The sequence below is a fragment of the Podarcis bocagei genome (assembly GCF_964188305.1).
Source record: "Podarcis bocagei genome assembly, chromosome: 1".
NCBI lineage: Eukaryota > Metazoa > Chordata > Lepidosauria > Squamata > Lacertidae > Podarcis > Podarcis bocagei.
In genome coordinates, this window is record NC_138125.1 from 140,512,234 (window position 1) to 140,535,695 (window position 23,462).

Here is a 23,462-nt window from a genome sequence, read left to right on the forward strand (position 1 = left end):
AAAAACAAAAAGAGATTGTGAAGAGATCCAAAAGGACCATTTTACATTTACTGAATGTAAAATGACCAATGCAATTAGAATCATAGAATCATAGAATTCTGTGTAAGCAAGTGTAAAGTGATGCTTGCAGGGGCAAAATGTCTTAATTTCATCTATATGCTCATGGGGTCTGAACTAGCGGTGACTGATAAGGAGGGGGACTTTGAGGTTGTAGTAGTTAGCTCAATGAAGACCTAGTGTCCAGCAGTTGTGAAGAAGGCAAATTCCATGCTAGGAAATGAATGGCAAATGAAAGTGCTGATATGATATCATAATGGTGTTATAAATATCTATGGCGTGACCACACTTGGAATACCGTGTACAGTTCTGTGTACAGATCACCTCACTTCAAAAATGATATTGTAGTGTTGAAAAACGTTCAAAAAAGGACAGCAGACATGATCAAGGCAGTGGAGCACTCCTCTATCAGGAAAGTTAAAGTTAACATTTGGGACCTCTTAGCTTATGGAGAAGGTGAGCAAGAGGAGATGTGACTGAAAATTATGTATGGCATGGAGAAAGTGGATGGGGGGGGATTCTCTCTCATAACACTTGAACTCACCAGCATCAAATGAAGTTGAAAGATTCCTAACAGACAAAAGAAAGTCGTTCTTCACACAGTGCAGAGTTAAACTCTGGAACTTGCTCTTGGAGAAAGTAGGGTTGGCCACCAACCTGGAGGACTTTAAAAGAGGATTAGAGAAATTTATGGAGAATAAGTCTATCAGTGACAGCTAGCTACAATTGCTCTGCTCTGTCTCCACGGTTAGAGGCAGCAATGCTTCTGAATGCCAGTTGCTGGAAACGGCAGGAGAGGAGGGGGCTGCTGTTCCTGCCAGGCCCCACTTGTGGGCTTCCCCAGGCATCTGGCTGGCCATGGGGAGAACTGGATGCGGAATTAGATGGACCACGAGTTTCGTCCAGGGGCCTCTTCTTAGGTTCTTAATTCTGCTTGAATATTCTAACATGACCACATCCCACCATCCCTTTGTCAAATGTCCTTAATATATGTGTTTTCATCTTTCTCTTTGGTACAGAAATCTTAAATGGAGGAGTATACGTTGGACAGAACAGATTTCTTTGCTATGCAGACACTATTCAGTGGGAAGATATTGTCCGTAACCCTTTGGCTTCCAACTTTTCTGTGGTTCCGAAAAACAGCAGTGCAGATTGTAAGTATTGACTTTGTTTTCCACTCTTACCGCTTTGCCATTCTCACGCTTATTCAGGTACACATCTACTTTTTCTTTCTCTGCTTTCTGTAACATCCGTACATTAACAGTGCAATCCTGTGCATGTCTACTCTGACGCAAGTGCACTGAGTCCAGTGGGACTCATGTCTTGGTAAGTGTGCATAGGGTTGCAAAGTAGGTTTCATTATGATTTAACCACTCAAAAATCCTGCCTGCTTCCAAGGTTCTTCCCCACCCTCCATTTATTTTCCTTTTTTCCTCTTTCTTTTTTACATTATCCGTAAGCTTCCTTTCCAACAAACTGCCCAAGGTTGCATTTCATGCTGAAAGAAACCAGGATCTGAAGCCCACTTCAAAGACGCCATTGTTTAGAATTCCACTGCAAGGGCAAAACCCTGGTTTGTCTTAATTGCAGTTAGCATTGATACTCACAAACTGCTTAACCATTTCTTTCATTAGCCTTGAATTCAAGTATCATGCAACCAGATGCCAGCTGTCCAAGTACCTTCTTATTTTGTTTAAATGTTCCATCTCCCTCTCTTCACAGAATCTAGCCATATGAGTTAATTTAACTGAAGGATAGCGAATGTAGTGAGCTCCAGATGTTGTTGAACTCCATCAGCCCCAGCCATCATGGCTAATGGGCAGGGATGATGGGAGTTGTCCAACAACATCTGGAGGGGACCATCTTGTCAAACCCTGGTTTAACTATATACAGGGTGTTCCAATTCCCATTTGAAGCAATTCTCACTCAGTTTATCAAATGTTTCTGAAAGGCTGAGGTGTGCAACTAGCTGCCCCTTGCTCCCTTCAAGTGTCCTGATTCTATCCTGCATTGGTGATTTGTCTGACGTGGCTTGATTATATCATCACTTAGGAAAGCAAATCAATATATCCTGTACAAGGGTGGGGATAACATCTGAACTGGAATCTAAAATTAGCTTTACTTGGTTGCTGTACTTTCAGTTCCATATGCAAGCTCTAAACCAGGCATGGCCAACCTTGGCCCTCCAACTGTTTTGGGACTACAACTCCCATCATCCCTAGCTAACAGTACCAGTGGTCAGGGATGATGGGAATTGTAGTCCCAAAAAACAGCTGGAGGGCCAAGTTTGGCCAAGTCTAAAAGCCTAAGCCTCAGTCTAAGCCTGAGTTTGAAAAGTTGCCACTTTGAGCTACAAGGTGACAAACACGGACATGCAATTTTCAGTCTTAGTTCAGGTGGGTCTCTAGTGCCAAAGGAGGGCAACTATCCACTCTAATTTTTCAAGGGATCCTGAATCTTCTCTTCTCTTGTTAGCAGTTGGAATCCTATATGCTGATGTGGTCTTCATTATCACAGTCAGGTACCCCCAAAGCCTTCACTTAAATGCAGAGCCTCTTCATTCACCACATGCAATTCTATAAGACTTAAAATATGGCTTAAAATATGGCTGGATCAGTATTACCAAGGTATTTGAACTTCAGAGGACATCACAGAAAAATCGTGGCTCTTTAAACTTTGTGGGGGAAATAAGTGGACACAATCCACATACACAATCCACATACAGGTTTTCAGATGCCTGCATTTAGTTCTCTGGTACAAAATATAGAAAAAATATTCATGTACAATTACTCAGAGAAATAGAGGAGCCATGTTACCACCCGTCAAGAGTTCAGAGCAAGATGTTGCTCAGTTTTACAAAAGTTTTAAGACACAGCATTGTTGTATTCAAGTTTGTAAAGTTTTGGACTAGGTGGGGGGAAATGATTGGAACACTAAAACTGCAGAGTGATCATGGTGTTAGGACAGTGGGCAACCTTCATTTCAAACACATTGCTGGCCCGGAACTTTTCAAGGTTAACATAAGCAAAAGTTAAGGTCTGCATCCTTTGGAGAATTGAAAAGGAGATTGTGCTGTTGTCTGAAATAGGAAAGTAATCAGCCTAGTGGTTATGACGAATCAGGAATGCACCAGTTCAAAACCCCATAGCTGCATTATGAGTATAATAATGCTGATCACTTTCACAGGGTTGGTGTAAGGATTAGAAGAATGCCTGTGAATGCGTTTGAATACTCTGTGGCCAGACTGGTTGGGGCTGATGGGAAATGGAGCCCAACAACTTATGGAGGGCCTCAAGTTCCCCTTTCCCGCTTTAAGACCCAACCTCACTTGATGATGATCTGGAACCTCAACTGCAGGACAAGGTGCCTTCATCACTATAAACCGTTGTGTGAAGGAGCAGTGGAAAGTCAGTGAAAGAGCAGGAGGTAATGCCATACCGTATTAAAGAGCTGAATTTGTTCTTTTAGTCTGCTAAGGGACAGATTTCCAAAAGCTCCTAAGTGGGTTAGCAGCACACATCCCATTGAAAGTCAATGGAATGTGTGGTCTTAAGTTACTTTTGGTATTTTTGATAATCTTGTCCTCTGAGCTTGATGTCCAGACTTCAACCCTTCCTGATTACCCAAATCAGTGGTTTATGTTGAGACATCTATATTCTACCAATGCCTGGATATATAGTTGAGAAAGCTGAACCTGCCTGAGACAAGATCTGCATCTCCCAAAAGGAGAGAAAGCATTAGTCATTACTAGCTTATTCAGTTTACGTGTCTTGGCCATGAACTTCAGTAGGATAAATGAACCCAAGGAGAGATATCAGTGGGTTGTCCGATGTTGATATTTAACTGCACCTAGCACACAGATCCCCTCTACACGAGAAATCTGGAAATGCTGCACTTTACCCTTTCTTGTTTTGGGGACTCTTTTGTGGGAGTTTCAGAAGGAGTATCTCAATGCTTTACACTCCTCTGTGTTATGAAACTGTAACATTAAATTTTGGGGGAGTTGTTTCCCCTAAAATCTTAAGTAAAATGGTGAACTGGCTGTCCTCTCTTCCATAAAGCTGCAGGCAGTGGCGTAGCGTGGGTTCTCAGCACCCGGGGCAAGGCAAGTAATTTGCGCCCCCTAACCCGGGGCAAGGCAAGTAATTTGCGCCCCCTAACCTGAAGGCTGGTGCGGGGAGAAGGTCTCTCCGCCCCACCGCCAGGCTTCGGAGGAGGTCCGAGGACAGTGGGGTTCCTGCTTCCTCGAGGAGGGCTGGCCAAACGCGCCCCCCCAAATGTTGCGCCCGGTGTGGCCGGCACCCCTGGCACCCCCCACGCTACGCCACTGGCTGCAGGGAAACAAATATAGTAACAAAGTAGTTTGTGTTCCTTTAAAGTTCTTTGGGGTAAAACAAATTTCCCCAGCTGAAACCTGCTACTGGTCTTATATACAACCTATGCCGTTTAGAACAGCATTTGATCGCAGTGAAACAAATCACCAGCAGAATGTAACAGCAATACATTTTCTCACCTTGGCTGACAGAAAATGTGAAGTGGTGACTAATTCCCATTCTTAAAGTCAACTCTTGCCTAGTATATCATTTCTAATGCAGCTTTAAATTGCAAGCTGTGTACCGAGAAAGTGACATTCGGAACAGTAGATGGTGAACACGTTTTTATTGTAGAGTTAGGTTAAATTATATCCCTTTATTAAGGTGCAGTCAATTAACATTTTAAATACGTATGTGCTTGGGGAGTAGGGAAAATGCGCTTTCACAGACAGGGGCCCCTGAATCATTGCGACAGGTGTCAGCACACAATACCAGCCATAGAAGCTGTTCTTTCACAAAAACAAAGGCACAAATCAGGAAAGTATCATACAAAAACCTCTTTTGTATGGAAAATTCCTCAAGTGCTCACAAAATAATGTTTTAACAGCCACAAGTGTTTTCTCAGCCGGGAAGCATAGCCAATAAATGCTGAGGAGAGAGCCAGTGCTCCCCCTCAAGTTGTTAACCATTTCAAAGATAGGCACTTATTTGCATTTCCTGCAATTAAAGAATATGAACTGGGAGTATAATTTGCTTTAGAAAAATGGCAATGGAAAGTGGGTGGTGGGGAATGGAGGAATGTCAATATTTGTTTTCTTTTAAAAACCCGTTTTTGCCAAGTGCTGGAGAATGAAAAGAGGGAGGAATGTGAGGCGGAAAGTAGACTTGCAGAGTTTTGGCATTTCAGATAGGGAATTTAGTAGCCCCATGAAAGCATTTCATGTGAGAAAGAGCTAAAAAAAGGTGAAAAGGCTTCTTTGTGCTCTGAAGTACCAGTGGATATAAAAAGCCAACTGAGGAAGAATTTCAGCAACAGGAAACAGACCAAGCTTTTGAGTGCCTGGTGACAAAAAAATACTGGATTTTCCCAAAGTTTTCCGAAAGTCTAATCCTTGTAATGTCAGAGGGTAGGATCCTGCTGTACTTTATACATGCTGAAATACTGATTTCAAAGGCATGCCTACATGTGTACTCCTGTTTCAAAAATTCTTTACTCCAGAGTTTGAAGAATCTCATTTTATTGGGCATCCACACATGGCCAGGCCAGTTGGGCAAATGTGTGTAAATAGGCTTTCCTCTGCTTATGTTGCTGGAGCAATTATTGGCAAATTTTGTTTTTTAATTATGATTATTTATATATATTCCACCTTTTCCCCAGTCTGCAGCTTATGGTGGCTTGCACAGATGAAATAGAGAAAGCAAAAATCATAGAATAGACAATAACTAAAATGCAATTAAACAGTTTTATGTATTTAATTTAGTACTCACTTCCCATAAAACACCCAAAAGGAATTTAATAGTAAAAAATGATTTTAAGTCCAATCCAAATAGTGATTAGCTTTACAGTAAATGATTAGATTTCTGTACTTGTGTGCATTTCCATGTCATCATTAAATCAGGAATGACAGAAGCAGCAGTCGTATATCTCCTCCCCCCTTGTCTCCTGCAATGTATGGCACTACCTAACATGTGGTGCTCATGCCATTGCACCTGGAGATTTATGGCCCCTCTATAAGCAGTAATCAACAGAAGGGAGTGTGGGCAGGGATCTTTTTAAAAGCACCGTGACGTTTATACCATATGTTTTATAGCATTCTGCCTTATGGAGTGTTAGGAATGAGGAGATGGTGGATTACTAAGTTGAACTGGAGCTCTGCATTCACCATAAGATGTGGTTCCAGTCTTATATAGCATCTGTCACAATGAGACATCAGAATGAATACTAGTCAAAAGAAAGTTTTACAATTAACATAAAAGACAGGTACAAATAAGGAAACCATATCAATTCAAATCTTTCTGCCACTTTAATAAGCTAGTAGTGTAAAGTAAGGTGTGTGGGTGGTACTGTGGTCTAAACTGCTGAGCCTCTTGGGCTTGCCAATCAGAAGGTCAGCAGTACGAATCTGTGCAACGGGGTGAGCTCCCATTGCTCTGCCCCAGCTCCTGTCAGCCTAGCAGTCTGAAAGCACGCCAGTGCAATTAGATAAATAGGTACTGCTGCGGCGAGAAGGTAAATGGTGTTTCCGTGCGCTCTGGTTTCCGTCACGGTGTCCCATTGCACCAGAAGCGGTTTAGTCATGCTGGCCACATGACCTGGAAAGCTGTCTGTGGACAAACGCCGGCTACCTCAGCCTGAAAGTGAGGTGAGCAACGCACCCCATAGTCTCCTTTGATTGGACCTAACCATCCAGGGGTCATTTACCTTACCTTACCTTACTTTAGTGTAAAGTATGTGCAGTGAGATTCCAGCAGATATCAAGAGGGATCAAATCCCTTCAGTGAGAGACCATCCACCATGGTTGAGCGTAGAAAACAGCCTCTTTCCTCCTTAGCATGTTATCCCTACAAGAGGAAAGCCTACTCTGCAGTTTCTTAGTGAACATTAGCCTATTGAAATGTATAACATATTATGTGAACATGGCTTGTTTAAAACCCATCTGCTAATTAAAACAGTACTTCACAGGAAGGAGAAGCATTTAGCTTAAAAAGAATTATTATTCCCTTTTATGAGTGGCAATGTAGGAAATACAAATTATATAACAATTCCATTGATTCTGTTATTGACATTTTTGGGTGAGTGGACGGATTGGTAGCTTGCATCTCTCATAATAGGGTTCAAATAATTTAGCTCACTATCTTTGAATGTCAGGGAACTGCCATCGGAGGGACAGGTGGTGGAAGGGCTCACGGAGGTTGGGAGAGACCCAGCAGCGGAAGCAGGAACCAGCAGGGGGAGAGGTGGGTCTCTGAGGGAAAGCGAGCAAGAGGGAGGGCTCAGGGACACGTTCAGCGAGAACAGTGGGGAGGTTTCTGGACCTCCCATAGGGAGACCCACTCCTCGCCGGAAACTGTCACGCCGTGAGTCCAGAAGACGTGTTTCCGTTAAGGAGCTTTTATGTTGGAAGCGATTCTGAAAGCAGCCACTGTCGGAATCTGCTAGTGACTAGAGGAGCCATGTCTGAGGGGCTCCGTCACAGACAGAGGTTTGTGGACTTGAACAAACTCTGAGGGACTACGATTTTACGCACAAGCAGCTCATCATCCCATCACAGCATTCCGACAGTGTCTGAAAGCAGCTTGTGCAGGAGAAGGCATCATGAGCAACCCAGCCGGAACCGGAGAAGCAGGAGCGGGAGCGAGTCCAAACCTGGAAGAAAGGTACCGGGTGTTGGAGATCCAGCTAGCGCTGCAGACGGCGAGGCTTGAGGAGAGGAGGGCTCAGGATGCAGACAAAAAGGGGAAAGCCACCCAGCTCGCCAAAAAGATACCAGGATTGGTGCAGAAGTTTGGGGGGGGCCCAAGGACTATCATGCCTTTCGGACAGAGATGCAATATGCCCTCAATCTGCAGTTTGATGAATTCCCTGACGAGGAATCGCGAGTGGCTTTCGTGATTGGGCATCTTGAAAAGGGGGCGAGAGACTGGGTTAGACCCCTGATGGCAGTGAATAATGACGTCCTAAAGGACACGATGAAGTTCTTTCGCGCCATGGATCTGATGTTTTCCAGCGATATTGAGCAGGGAGTGGTGCGCAGACAGTTAATGGCTTGCAAACAGGGGAGCCGATCTGTCCGTGAGTACTGGACTGAGTTCACCATGCTGGTTCACAGATTGGGGTGGGACTTATCGGCGGAACCCATTCAAATGCTATTTGAAGAAGGCCTTGCTTCGGCTGTGAAAGACGAACTTTCCCGGGGCCCGAGGGCGGATTCTATGGATCAGCTGAAGAAGAAGAAGAAGAAGAGTTTGGATTTGATATCCCGCTTTATCACTACCCTAGGGAGTCTCAAAGCGGCTAACAATCTCCTTTCCCTTCCTCCCCCACAACAAACACTCTGTGAGGTGAGTGGGGCTGAGAGACTTCAGAGAAGTGTGACTAGCCCAAGGTCACCCAGCAGCTGCATGTGGAGGAGCGGGGACGCGAACCCGGCTCCCCAGATTACGAGACTACCGCTCTTAACCACTACACCACACTGGCTGACCAAATCTGCGCTGACCATAGGAGCGTGCCAGGAGGCGAGAGCCTTGGAGAGGCGGGAAGGGAAGGGGGAACGTTGGAAGGAGTTCCGCATTCCAGACATTCCAGAGCCAACTTTCCCGCCGGCAGAGCCAATGGAAATCGGAACAGCGCGCGCGCGCGCAGTTTCAAAGCCCAGTGAGGGGGGAAAGAAGGAGGGAAAAGGCGCCCGGAAATGCTACCTCTGCCAACAGCCAGGTCACTTTGCCAGAGTCTGCCCCCAGAGGAAGGAATGGCAAGGGATGGTGGGAGCTGTTGAGGGAAGAGAGGAAGAAATACCGGAGCAAGTAAAAGCCAACGCCTGGCTGCCACCGTCGGGGCACAGCAGCCAGGCCAAAGAGCAGTGAAAGTGCCCACGCCAGAACCTCCTAAACCTGCCCTAGTGATAGAAGTGTCACTAGAGCTGCAAAACGGATACCCTCTAAAGATAAAGGCGCTGTTGGACTCAGGCAGCTCTTGCAATTTTATGAGCAAAGAGTTTGCAGCGGAACACCAGATACAGACGATCCCTTTAAGCAATCCCCTGCAGGTGACCACGATCAATGGCAGGGAGCTGTTGGGAGGAGAAGTCAGCTTGCAGACCGTCCCAATGGTAATGAAGGTGGCAAGGCACACCAAACTGATAGCGTTTAATGTGGCCACCTTGGGAGGAGCTCCCATTATTTTGGGAATGAGCTGGCTAGCGTTACATGATCCGCTGGTGGGCTGGCATCAGAGAGTGGTTTCCTTTGGTTCAGCACATTGCTTAGAACACTGCAAAGAGGGAAAGGGTTCGGCAGGGGCCCAAGCCACCCTAGCAGGGACGGAAGTAATGGAGAACGTGAAGGTACCACGACAATACGCAGATCTCCGCGACGTCTTCAGCGAAAGGGAAGCTGACCAACTACCCCCGCATAGACCCTTTGACTGTCAAATCAATTTACTCCCTGGGGCACAGCTCCCAGTAGGCAAATTGTATGCCATGTCAGACAGGGAGATGTTAGAACTAAGGGAGTTCATTGACAAAAATCTGAAGAGGGGTTTCATCCGAGAGTCCAGAGCGGTGGGAGGCAGCCCAGTGTTTTTTGTGGATAAAAAAAACACGGACAAGCCGAGGCTGGTGTGTAACTTCAGGGCCTTGAACGCAGTGTCAGAACCAGTGGCCTTCCCTATGCCCAGGATTGACGACATTTTGACAAGGGTGCGGAAGGGAAAGATTTTCACAAAGCTGGACCTAAGGGGGGCGTACAACCTGATACGAATAAGGAAGGGGGATGAATGGAAAACCACCATGTTCACCCCTTTGGGGGCATTTGAATATTTAGTTATGCCCTTCGGCCTACAAGCAGGCTCCGCGTGCTTTCAATCGTTTATGAACCACGTACTGGGGCCTTTGCTTTACAAGAATTGTGTGGCCTTCTTAGATAACGTGTTGGTGTATTCTGAGAATGAGGAGCAGCATGTGAGAGACGTCAGAGAAGTGTTGAGCAGGCTGCAAGCCAACCAGCTGTGGGTGAAACTGGAGAAGTGTCAGTTTCATACCAAGGAGGTGGAATTCCTGGGGTATCGCCTGTCAGACAAGGGATTGGCCATGGATCCCGGCAAGGTCCAGGCAGTGCTGGAATGGAAAACACCCAAAACAAAGAAGGATGTGCAGAGGTTCCTAGGGTTTGGGAACTTCTATCGTAAGTTCATCCGAAACTTTGCCCACCTGACGGCGCCCATTACGGACTGTCTCAGCAGTAAGAAGAAATTCGTTTGGACTGAGGAGGCGGAGCGAGCATTTGAGGAACTAAAAAGGGCCTTCGCCTCGGAAGAACAACTCCTGCATGTGGATTTACAAAAACCGATGAGAGTAGAAACTGACGCATCAGACAGAGCGATCGGGGCGGTGCTTCTGCAGCCAGGGAAGGAGGAGTCAGAGTGGAGACCGTGTGCCTTTTTTTCGCGAAAGCTGAACAAATCCGAGAGGAACTACACGGTGTATGACCGAGAACTACTCGCCATTCATGAGGCGTTCCGGAGATGGAGGCATCTGCAAATTGGCGCCCAACATAAGGTGCAAGTGTGCACTGACCACAAGAACCTAGAGTATTGGAGAACGGCACGAGTGCTCAACCAACGGCAAGTGAGATGGGCCCAGGAGTTCTCCAAATTTAACTTTGAGATTTGTTACGTGCCAGGCCCAGAGAACATTAGGGCGGACGCTCTCTCACGCAAACCTGAATATTTGGAGGGGGAGGGAGCACCCGAAGAGAGACATGTCATTCCAGAGGACCGCTGGGTGTGTGGGGCGGCATTGGTGGGGCAAAGAGAACTGGTAGAGGGAACGGAGAATGATGAATACACCCAGGACAAACTCAGGGGTCTCAGGAGGGAGGGAGACAAACCCGGAGGTTTTGAGGAGAGAAACGGGGCGTTGTATTACAAGGGAGCGCTGTATATACCTGAAGGAGAGTTGAGGGGGAAGGTACTCAAGCAGCTGCACGATAGCCCCACAGCGGGGCATTTTGGGCAACACAAGACCATGTGGTTGGTTACCAGGGAATTTTGGTGGCCCAAGGTCAGGGAAGATGTACGGGAGTATGTGAGAGGTTGTGACCAATGCCAGCGAGCCAAAGGGGAGAGGCGGGCGCCGGCGGGGTTATTAGAACCGCTACCCACACCTGAAAGACCATGGGAAGCAGTGTCAATAGATTTCATGACTGATCTGCCAAAGTCCAGAGGGAAAACAGCCATCATGGTTGTGGTAGACCTGTTAACCAAAATGGGCCACTTTATAGCCTGCTCACATGCTGTCACGGCAGAAGAAACAGCGAAATTGTTTGTAGAAAATGTTTTTAGGTTGCATGAGGGTGGTTTCAGACCGAGGGAAACAATTTACTTCCAGGTTCTGGAGGAAGCTCATGAGCTTACTGCATGTAGAGGTCAATTTTTCGACTGCCCGGCATCCTGAAACCAACGGGCAGGTGGAAAGGGCCAATGGCATCCTCCAGCAATATCTGAGGTGTTATGTCAATGACAGAGAGAATGATTGGGTGGAGAAGCTGGCGTTGGCGGAATTTGCCTACAACAATGCGGAGAACGTGTCCACAGGGATGAGCCCCTTTTTGGCTAATTACGGGTGCCATCCCAGGGCTTTCCCAGGGGGGGGGAAGGGGAGAGATGGAGCGTCCCGGCTGCCGAACAGTTTGTAGAAGAAATGGAAGCGATCCATCGTCAGCTCCAACTCAACTTAGACAGGGCCAAGGAGGAGTATAAGAGGCAGGCAGACAAAAACAGAAGGGAAGGTGAAACCATTAGGGTGGGGGACCAGGTGTGGCTGTCAACCCAAGGGTTACCATTCAAAGGGGGTTGTAAGAAGTTAAGACCCAAAAGATTGGACCCATTTGAAGTCACGCAACAGGTCAACCCAGTGGCTTTCAGACTCCGGTTACCGAACCACATGAAGCTGCACCCAGTTTTCCACAGGTCGTTGCTGTCACCGTATAAAGGGGACAGAGAAGGGAGGTTCACCCGGGGACCAGCAATGGAGGAAAGGGAACACAGCAGCCATGTGGCGGAAATCCTCGATTCCAGGTGGAAGGGAGATCAAGTGGAGTATTTGGTAATGTGGGAAGGGGAACCGGAGTCGGAAAACACCTGGGTCATGGCAGAGGATGTCAATGACAAGGTCTTAATAGAAACTTTTCATCAGAGGTTCCCACGTAAACCTCAGCCTGTAGCGAGGTTCCGGAGGGAATACTTTGCAACCACAGATGAGGAAGAGGAGTTGGAGGGGTTCACAGATTCCGAGGAGGAGGAGGATTCAGCGACCCGGAACGGCAACCGATGGAGGGAAATGTTCGAGACGTCTGAAGATGAAGAGGATTCTTTTCGGGGTTTTACCTCCTCACCGCCCAGAGGAGAGGGAATGGCAGGGGGTGACGGGGGCCCTGGAGGGGAGGTGGATGTCAGGGAACTGCCATCGGAGGGACAGGTGGTGGAAGGGCTCACGGAGGTTGGGAGAGACCCAGCAGCGGAAGCAGGAACCAGCAGGGGGAGAGGTGGGTCTCTGAGGGAAAGCGAGCAAGAGGGAGGGCTCAGGGACACGTCCAGCGAGAACAGTGGGGAGGTTTCTGGACCTCCCATAGGGAGACCCACTCCTCGCCGGAAACTGTCACGCCGTGAGTCCAGAAGACGTGTTTCCGTTAAGGAGCTTTTATGTTGGAAGCGATTCCGAAAGCAGCCACTGTCGGAATCTGCTAGTGACTAGAGGAGCCATGTCTGAGGGGCTCCGTCACAGACAGAGGTTTGTGGACTTGAACAAACTCTGAGGGACTACGATTTTACGCACAAGCAGCTCATCATCCCATCACATTGAAGAAGGCCTTTGCCAAAGTAGAGGGGCATGTGTGGCCTGAAGCCAGCTGGACTAATTGGTGCTCTTCAACAGACCAGGGTTCAAAATCCCATCTGTTGCTTAGTCGTTCAACAAAACGCCAGACCTATTCTACAGCAATAGGAGGAGCACAGAGAGAAGAAATGCCGTCGAGGATACCTTCATCTGCCCTGCCTGGAAGAAGATGAAGATGCATATGGGTCTCTACAGCAGTTTGACTTTACCCCCAATGACACACTCTTTCCATTGTCTCTCGAGACAGATGGATGGAAACTAAACTTACCCCCAAGTTGATCCAGGGACTCCAGAGATGTTTGGCTGCCTTTTACAGTAGCAAGTAGGAGCCTCTGCTAGTTGACCGGCCAACTCCATTATGAGAATTGCTGCATGTGGTTTTTCTCAGCTGCAGAACCACAGACTGGAAGAACAGTTCCACATCTCCGGATTAACTCTGGGGTAAATGCCCAGGGATGCTTTTACTACTTATGGACAACTTTGCTGGCAGAAAACCTTTGCCCGTTCCTGAAATCAGTGCTTGTGGGAAAGTCATGATCTTCTTTCAAGAGGAGGCCACACTTTGCAGCCAGACAAGAACTAGTGACTCCACCCATGGTTTAGTGCAAACAGCACCACCAACCTTCCCCTGTATGTATGTTTGGCTCCCAGCTGGCATGGATATGCCCGAGATAGGAGGAGTGTGATGGCTGTTCATAATGCTGTCCCCTGTAGGGACAGTTCAAAGGAAAGCTGCCATACACATAAACACACACCCTTCTGTATCCATCCAGTGAAATCCTGACTCAAGGAAGGTGGCATACATGGTTCTTCCCTTCCTCATTTACTCCCCACAACAATCCTTTGTGAAGGAAAGTTAGGTTGAGAGGCGGTGACTGGGCCAAGGTCACCCAGTGAGCTTCACGAGTACGTGGGGATTTGAACCATGGACTCCAAGGTCCTAGTCCAACACTCTAACCACTACGCCACACCGCCTTACCGCTGTGCTGCCAAAAATGCTGAACCTCTGGTGACTCATAGTTGCCCACATAGTTATTTGCACTAAAGCTGTGGGGACACGGGTGGCGCTGTGGTCCAAACCACTGAGCCTAGGGCTTGCCGATCAGAAGGTCGGCAGTTCAAATCCTCACAACAGGGTGAGCTCCCGTTGCTCGGTCCCTGCTCCTGCCAACCTAGCAGTTTGAAAGCACGTCAAAGTGCAAGTAGATAAATAGGTACCGCTCCGACGGGAAGGTAAACGACATTTCCGTGTGCTGCTCTAGTTTCGCCAGAAGCAGCTTAGTCCTTCTGGGTACATGACCCGGAAAAACTGTCTGCGGACAAACGTTGGCTCCCTCGACCAGTAAAGTGAGATGAGTGCCGCAACCTCAGAGTCGCCTGCAACTGGACTTAACTGTCAGGGGTCCTTTACCTTTACCTTTACCTGTGCTAGAGCAGGGACACAATTACCTCTGCCATCAAGGGAGAGTAAAGAAACATGGGAGTGAAGAATGGACACAAAGTACTTGCACCCTTCCCAGTGTGGAAACCAGGGGGATCAAGGAGTTCAGGAATACAGTATGGTGTTATTTTAATGCTTCTTTGTGAAAGGGTGAGCAGTTCGTCCTCCAGTAAAAATACCACATAATGAAAACAGCACTTAGTACAGCATTTAGAAAAGGTTTCCCTGCCTCTCCCCAAAATCTTTTTATTTTAACACATCTAACTGTGTTTCCTCTCTCACCTCCCGGATTCTTCCAGCTCTGGCTGCATGCCAACAACAGCTAAAAGATACATTGGCTTACCGCACAATAATTCCGTTATGCTCATTGTTTTTCTTTAGCGTGGAATTAGAGTAAGAATGCCACAAGCCTCATCATTTCCTTGTCAGCGTGCCTTTGATTTTGCTGGGTACCTCCTCTGGAAAAATCTCTTACGGTGACATTCAGGTTTCTCACACACCATTATGTACTGTGACAAAGAAAATTCTTGTGGCTGTAGCTTGCGATTCTCACACGTAATTGCCCTCTTGGCAATGCATCTGTAAGTCTTGATACATTCATAGGAAACCACCTGTTCTTTTATTTTAGTTTGCATTTGATCCTCATTGCTGCATTGATAGAAAAAGGTCTACTATTATACAAACCTGCTTGTGTGACATTTATTTCCCTCCAGCCACACTCTGTCAGAGGGGTGGGGAACATGTGGCTCTCCAGATGTTGTCGGACTCCAACTCCCATCAGCCCCAGGCAGAATGGGGAGGCGTCAGGGAAAATGGGAGTGCGGTCCAACAACACCTTGAGGATGCACAAGTTCCTCCCCTCAGAGAAGCAAGTAATGTGTGCAGGAATCATATGGTCTCCTGGGCAGTTTGGTCCAAGCCCAGTTTAAAGATAGAGAACCCTAAGAGGAGAAAGCAAGGGGAGGTATTGTATTTTTATTTACATTGTAGTGGAGTCCGTAAGATGTTTGGACTGTGCCTTGTGCGCCTTCTTCTGGAAACTCCTGCAACCATGCTGGTGCCAAATGCATTGCTCTGCTTTCCTTTGCACCACATCAGTGAGGCTAAGAAGGGAGTCTTGTCATCTAGGTAGCCCAGGGCCTCCATACAAACTGCCCAGGCTTGCACCCTGGGGCGGTCACGTCAGTACTGCTATTGCAGCAAAAACAACAGTTATAAGTTACCAGTCTCTACAGCCACAGCAGGTGCTGTGATTCTCCACAAGTTTGACTTCACTCTTGGAGGTAGACTCCATTTTTTTCTGGATGGATGCCAGCAGCAGCACCAACAGCAACAACAACAGTGAATCTTTCTAAATGGGCATCTATACCAGAGGTGGGAACTGAATCCAGGTTGATTGCCCAGTTGTCAATCATGTGACATAATAATGTGTCAGATGACTGCCACTTCCCAAGGTTCAAAGGAAGTTGCAGCCTTCATAAAAATGCTTTCAGTGTCAATCAGTGGGTTGGCACTGGGGGCACACCTTCCAATAGTCTTGCTGTAACTGCTGATTAAGCAGCCCCACTCAAGTCCATTTAGAGGAAGCAGTTTGGATTCATACCATGTCTGCAGAGGAAGAAAAGGTTGCTTGAAAAAAGTGGTTTGAAGCTCAGCTGTGCTAGGGAATTCCTGTTGGGGGAACTCCTTAGTGTAGCATAAGGTTACCAGATTTTTTCCAGTGAATCCGGGAACACTTTTCAACTTCAATAGATTTTGTGCAGGGACTGATTTGTAAATCCAGGGACTGGGAAATGAGGACGTCTGGTAACCTTAGTGTAGCATCCCAGGAGGCCTCCCTGTCAGTGCTGATCAGCTGGCTGGCGCTGTCAGGGAGCTCCAGTTGTAATGGGACAATCAGGAGGAGCCACCCCTGATAAGGCCCATTTAAGCTCACTCCCTGACGTCCTCTTTAGCCACGAGGACTCCCCAGCTCTCGCCCTACATTTCCAGATTTGAATTGAATTATTTATTTCCTACACATACATGTGTTCATGCGTGAGTCGATTGTGCATAAGTGTGTGGGGGGGTTTCTGTACATGGCTTGGGTAGTGCCCTGGTGGATATTGCTGAGACTCACAGCTCGCACAAAGCCAGCAGTTTCTCCATTGCTAAGATGACGGTGCCACTGTGATCTCTCCTAAAGGTCCTGAATATTGTACAGGAGCCTGGCTGTGTGTGTGTGTGTGTGTGTCTGTGTGTGTCTGTGTGTGTCTGTGTGCAGGCTCAGCCTGCCACAGAGGGTTTTAAAGGCAAGGGAAGGGTCCAGTGAGAAAGGTCCCCCAGAGATATGGCTGTCTTGGAAGGAGGAGGAAGTTTGTAGGGATGAAGGTCCTAGGAGCAGGACCGCCTTAAGCATATCCGGCGCCGTGGTGCAAAGCTCCCTCCGGTGCCCCCCCCCATTTCCCAGAGTTTTTTAAGGGAGGATGGCGCTGCCAGTGGGGCTGGAGGAGGCGGGCAGTGGCTGGAGGGCAGCTCCTCCGGCAGGGAAGAGGCGGAGGCTCAGCCGGCCACTTTGTGCCACTGTGGCCACAGCAGACGGAAGCTCCAGGCACGGTGCGGTGCTGCTTCGGGCGAGGGCGGCGAGCTGATGCTGGGAGGTGCCGCGTCCAGCCTCCGCCTATTCCCTGGCGCCCTCCAGAACTTGGTGCCCTGGCACCCCACTCCACTAGCCCCTATGGGTAAGATGCCCTTGCCTAGGAGGGAGGTCCTAGGAACTTGCCTGATGCCCAGATGGAATTAAGGCACAGCAAGCCTCTCACTGGTCAGCAGGGGTTGAGATTGAGGTGTGGCAACCTATGACAATCCTGTGGGATTTCCACAAGTGTCCCCTCATTCATGGATTACACACAAATCCTCCTTTTAACTCTGTCTCTCTGGGAGTTTGACTTGGATACAGTCCCTGACATAAATTACACAAATAAATTACATGCAAAACCATGCATATATACAGCTTAGAAACTATTTTCCTTGATGGGTAAAACTGCAGGCAAACCTGTTACCATTGCTTGATTAATATGTGACGGAACCACCGGAACCCAGATCAAAATGTCTCAGAGGCCAGATCTCCCCCATCTGTGCTTTATGAAAATACTTGAATGAGTTGCCTGGAGAAAGTGGCCTTTTCAGGAACAAGCCCCAAATTTCCTATAGATCTTTTGGCCCAGGAGATTATGCCTGCTGTATCTGTTGCTGCAGGGGAAAGGAAGCCAGGAAGGGATGGTTTCTGACACCTCTCTCCTGCCTTTTTTCAGCGTAGTCTCTTGTCTGTTCTCATCACATTGGCCTTAAGACATTTCTGTGTCAGAACAGAATAGTAACATTACAGCAAACCTGCTATCAATCCTGCACTGTCATTGATAAATATGAAGTCAGTGGGCTGTGTCAATTTTGTGCTGCAGACATGCATTTCTTGACTTCCCGTTGACTCCCTCCCTCTGTCAGTCGATCGCTCTTTATATCAGGCATGTCTTCTGCGGACCACTTCAGTGATACCCTGTAATTTAGGGATTCTATACAGATTTCCTCAATTCCTTAAGCGCATTATTATCTCTCCTGCCACACCAGTGGGCCTCCCATTTCATATTATTCATGAAAGCGCATATTTCATTGTTTGTAAGTTTTCTGTTTTTCCTCTGTTCAGCTTCAGCTTTAAGTTTTTATCTCTGATTTTTATTTACTGCTGTCCTCTTTCTTTCTCTCTTCTTTTCCCAGCTCTCAGTGTGTATCTCTTTCTGTTTGTTTTCAGAACACAAACATATTTCCCTGGTCAGTCTCTTTTTCATCTATATGTGTCTGAATCACTATGTGTGTGTCTCTATCTATCTAGAAAGAAAGATTAGTGGATAAATAGAATGGGCCAACTGGTATATTTATGTTCATTCCTACTAAAATATTTGCTAGGCACGTGGAATATTTGTGCCATGGGCTCTGAATAGCAGATGAAGTAGTGAGTCTCCATTATAAGGATGGAAAGCTCACTAGAAAAATTTTCAGTAGTATCTAGAATTCTAAGGTTAATGTATGACAGGAAAGATGATACAGAAAAGGACGTGTGATTCTTTCCTTATTGTTTCTAGTGCTGGACCAAAGCTGTCCTCTAATTTCTCAAAAGTGTTCTTCCCCGACAAAAGAAACTTCTATTTTTCTGCCTTGTTGAGAGCATGCTTTGGATTTTATTTATATGATTAATGTGTGGGGGTTTTTGTTTTTTGTTTTTCATTTTGAATCCTGACACCCTGCTTTATAACTTCAAGAGGCTGTCAGAGCACCATTCAAAGCACACTGCAGCTAACTGTCCCCCAAAAGCAGGTCCAGGAGCACCCCCAAACTGAAAAGCTGATTTGTCTGGGAAATGTTGCCACAAAAGAAATGGAAAGTGCCCATGAAGCAGCAAACTGTGGTCTTGGAGATCTAATATAAGTCATGAGAATGATTAATTCAACTGCATTTGCTTATGGAAGAAAATCCCTTGTGTTCATTCACCATTGGTGGATTCCTCCACTGGAAGGAACATTTGTGCTCCAAGTGTTTAAACAGCTTGCCTATTCTGTTTTAAGCAGAGCGGAGGGGGGGGGACGGGACCTGAGAGTCTGGCTTTCTACTAGGTAATTAACTTTCAAATCGATAGAAGAGATCTAAAGATTAGCATAGGGGTAGTAGAAAATGTAAAATGATTTTTACTTAACAAAAGAGTGTGGATGAATAAACGCATGGCAATAGGAATTGTCAGACAAGGGCACAGAAGGCATTACAGGCTGATAAAGGCAGAACAATTCATCCCAACAATAGTATCTTTAATTTGTACTAATGCCATTCTGTGCTGTTTGAATTATATTTTGATTTTGCAATCAAATGTATCGTTTTAGTCATGCAAAAAGCTGGTCTCTTAAACTACTTAGGAAAACACAATGCAGAGCTATTTAAACAGAGTCATATTTAAACATTACTAATGAAGTAATAGGGATGTGGGTAGTGCTGACCTATGGCTGCATGACTTGTGACAAATCCTTAGGGACTGAGTAGACAACAGGGTTTGATGGCAGAGGATGGGTGATTGGTCCTCGGTCGTGGGACTTGGCGGTGAGGCCCCTCAGGGCCTCGGGTGGCGGTTTTAGGCCTTGGCAAGGTATCCTTTAATCGGACATCAAGTTGGGGGGGGGAGAATGCATTCATGCTCCCTCCCATGTGGCAGCATTTGCAGGGCCCGTTAAAGGGCAAAAACCAGGAGTCCCTGGCCCTATAGCGGTGGCATGTAGGTCAAACTCCCGGGCTGAGGTTAGTGGAAGGGCATGCTGTGTAAGTTTGTGCTTTGCAGTCCCCTCTCACTGGATCTCATCTGCCTGCATATCCTCAGCCTGACGGGCTGAGAGGGTTACCTGCCAAGGCCTGTGCCAAGTTTCCCACTTCTGAAGCTCAATAGAGTTGTGGCCAATTTGAACCCTTACTCTGGTCTCTTGTCTCATTCTTTGGGGAAAAGGGCAGGCACCACAGACAGGGTTTAGCGTGTGTGCCCACAATGAAGTAATAGTGGTTTCTTAATTCAGAACTATATTGCATTGGGTTTAAAGTTTTGTGACTGAAAGGGACAGATGTCCCATGAGTTTCCATAGTGTGACACACAGGCCTGCTTCTCATTGATGGGGTAAACTGTTGTTTCAGTCATACCACCTACGTGAGGTTTTATTACTGAATGCTCCTACATGTAATCAATACAGTGGTACCTCGGTTTACAAACTTAATCCGTCCCGGAAGTCCGCTCTTAAACCAAAACTGTTCTTAAACCAAGGTGCGCTTTCCCTAATGAGGCCTCCTGCCGCCGGTGCCCTTCCACCGTTCGGATTCCGTTCTTAGACCGAGGTAAAGTTCTCAAACCAAGACACTATTTTCAGTTTTGCGGTGTTTGTAAACCAAATCGTTCTTAAACTGTACTGTTCTTAAACCGAGGTTCCACTGTATCTATATCTATCTACATATCTATCTGTCTATAACTAGATGTCAATAAAAAAAGACTCTAGACTAATTTCTATCTATTTACCTATCAGTCTAGAGAGGTCATGTACTCCACCAGCCATCTGCAGTTTGAAGTGGAAGAACTCAATTTAATGAGAGCACAGCCAGAACTTCCAAAGGAAATTAATCTCACTGTAGGACAATGGTACAACTATTTCCTGGTTTTTAACAGAGTATGCATATTGCCTATGAATGCTGATCACTCCCAAGTTTTAGGCAGTTGGTCCTTAGCATTCCTCAGACTATCCTGTGATTATCCCACCACCCTTCTGAGTAATACCCCTCCCCACCCTCTCACTATATATAAGGGTCTGGTGACTTCTCTTTCAGTGTATCTGAAGAAGTGTGCATACACACGAAAGCTCATACCAAGAACAAACTTAGTTGGTCTCTAAGGTGCTACTGGAAGGAATTTTTATTATTTTGTTTATCCTGTGATTGTTATATTTCATTCTTTGGGTGGGGGGACGGACCTTGGGGTTCTCTAACCTACTACAGGATTTCCTGTGACAGTTAAACAGAATCTAAAATGGAAGAAATTTACCCTACTGTGGGAAATATGTGACCACATTGGAGCATACCTCCAGAACCTTAAGTAAACATAACCAATTCACAAACATATGGGATTAGCCTTAAGAGTTTCAAAGAGTATGACTTTCTCTAGCTCAATCCTACGCCCAATGAGGCTCCTCATAGGATTGCAGCCTTAGCATTGCACCACTTATTTTGTAAAGTTATGCACTGATAGATAATTCAGATGGGAAACTAATGCTAAAGTCTTAAAAGGCAGCCTAAGGTTCTGGGAGAAATGGAGAAGAAACATTTATGAGATGCGTCCTTCAGACTCTTAAGGACAAAGGAAGGAAAAGTGGATTTCCCCTCCTGGGAGCTGGTTTCTCACATGCCAATTGCAAGGGAGATCTGTAGATCAAACGTCAGATTTCACACCCACCCACCCTTCTGTACTCTGCAGTCTGTAATGAATGGCAGTTCAGGAAATGGACAAGGTAACCACTTATAAAAGAAAATTGCTTTGGAAAGTCAAACCCACATCACATATTGTAGTGATGGCCGGGTTCCAGTTAATTGCTGTGAGTCAACATTTGACTACCCTAAGATCAGATGTGTTTGGTTTGAGATTTCTTTCTGTCAGACATTTTCCAGTCTTACATAGAGCCAAGTGCTTATGCAAAGGTGCTGAGAAGAATCAGCTCTTACCAATGTCACGATGACCTTCAGGGTGTCAGAGGACTTCCTCTCAACAGGGCTATTGAACCATAAATAGTGAATGAATTTTCACACTGCCATTTGGAAGGAAGTGGAGCTAGTCAAACGTAAAACCATTCAGTGTCAGGGGCTACTCGGGGGTTCCATATGAATCCAGAGGGCGAATGTGCGCTCTCTTCCTGGATTCCTCAGGGCAGGGATTCCGGCTGCAGACAAGCTGGACTGCTGTGTTGACAAGTCGTATCAGCCGTGTTCAATCCAGAGATTTCATACTGCCTGCCAATTGCAGAGACAGATGTTGTGTAGCTCAATTTCCTCCTATGTACCTCACATAGATTAAAAGGCTGTTTAAATACTAACTGCAGATTTATCCTCCAAGGTGATTGGGGAAAATACAAGGTTCTCTTTTCCCCACCCTGTTTTATCATCACAACCACCCTGCAAGACAAATGAGGCTGAGAGTGACTGGCCCAAGGTCACCTAGTGTGCCAAGCCTTGCACTTTAACTACCAATACACCTGGTTAGAACCCAGTCTTAGGGTCTCTGAAAAACAGAATCTTCACCCTACATATGGCAGAATCATCTGCCTATTCATCTCAGTTCAGCTTGCTGAAAGATATGTGCAAAGCCAAGCAAACAAATAAGAACTCACATATTTTATAATGTGCTTTCTTGAAGGAGTATTTTTAAGCAAAGAGAATTGTTCTGTGTTGGTCCCAAGAAAAGAAACCATGGAATGGTTGATATATACAGAATTAGCTAAAGCCAAGGTTTCTTCAGGAAAAAAATATAGCATCAGAAGCCCTTAGAGTGTGGTTTTACTGTAAGTCATCCACTCCCCACCATTTTCTAACTGATTAAAGAAAACCTAGACTCTTTCAGTGCAGTTCCCAATTTGTGGAATGCCCTGCAGAGTGAAGTGTGTCTGTCTCCCTCCCTACTGATTTCCAGGAGGAAATTAAAAAACACTCCTGTTTACACTTGATGGCTAGCAACCCTGAGATAATTGTTGGAGAATGTTTATAACTATTTTTAGAACTTTAGAACTGTTTTCAGTTGTTGTTGTTGTTGTTGTTGTTTACGTGTCTGGATAGGCTTGTCTAAACAAAAAAGAGCCCTGCTGCCCTGGGCTCCTTTGGGAGGATAGGCAGGCTGTAAATAAAGCACTGTAACCTAACACAGGGGCATATCCTAATGCTTGACACTCTTAGTCATCACTCTCTGGCATCTGGTCTAACTACAAGAGTCTGCTTTTCATACCCTTCCTTTTCTGAGCCCTGCAACATCCTTTCTGTGACAGGTACGCTGCCTCCGAATTCCACACGGGCCCCAAAGGTTGGGAACTCTTGGAACAAAGTACTGCAGCAAACTGCAAACACCAGTTCATGAATAAAAAAATTCCTTCCAGTAGCACCTTAAAGACCAACTAAGTTAGTTCTTGGTATGAGCTTTCGTGTGCATGCACACTTCTTCAGATACACTGAAACAGAAGTTGCCAGATCCTTCTATATAGTGAGAAGGTGGGGAATTTCAGAAATAGACTGGAAAGAGAAGCTGCTGAATTACAACTCATTACCAAACTTAAAACTATGAAAAGACCTGGGCTGAACAAAGACATTGGATTCTTATCTCACTATACATGACTAAATCATTTCTCACCTTCCCACCCCTTGCCTTTTCCTGTAAAACCTATTACAGTCGTTAAGAGTCGTCAAGAGGCTCTCTCAGCTATCTGCCTATCTCCCATTCCCACCACCCTT

General features: G+C 46.3%; 1 protein-coding gene across 5 annotated transcripts in view; it reads left to right on the plus strand.

Moving 5' to 3' along the window:
- The window catches only part of ERBB4 (erb-b2 receptor tyrosine kinase 4), an 833,408-nt gene that overhangs the window by 570,636 nt on the left and 239,310 nt on the right, over positions 1-23,462 (plus strand). For all 5 annotated transcript variants that reach the window (XM_081196711.1, XM_081196710.1, XM_081196712.1 and 2 more), the window contains exon 4: positions 1,077-1,211. In XM_081196711.1, the coding sequence (XP_081052837.1) occupies positions 1,077-1,211 (135 nt within the window). The remainder of the gene's footprint in view (positions 1-1,076; positions 1,212-23,462) is intronic.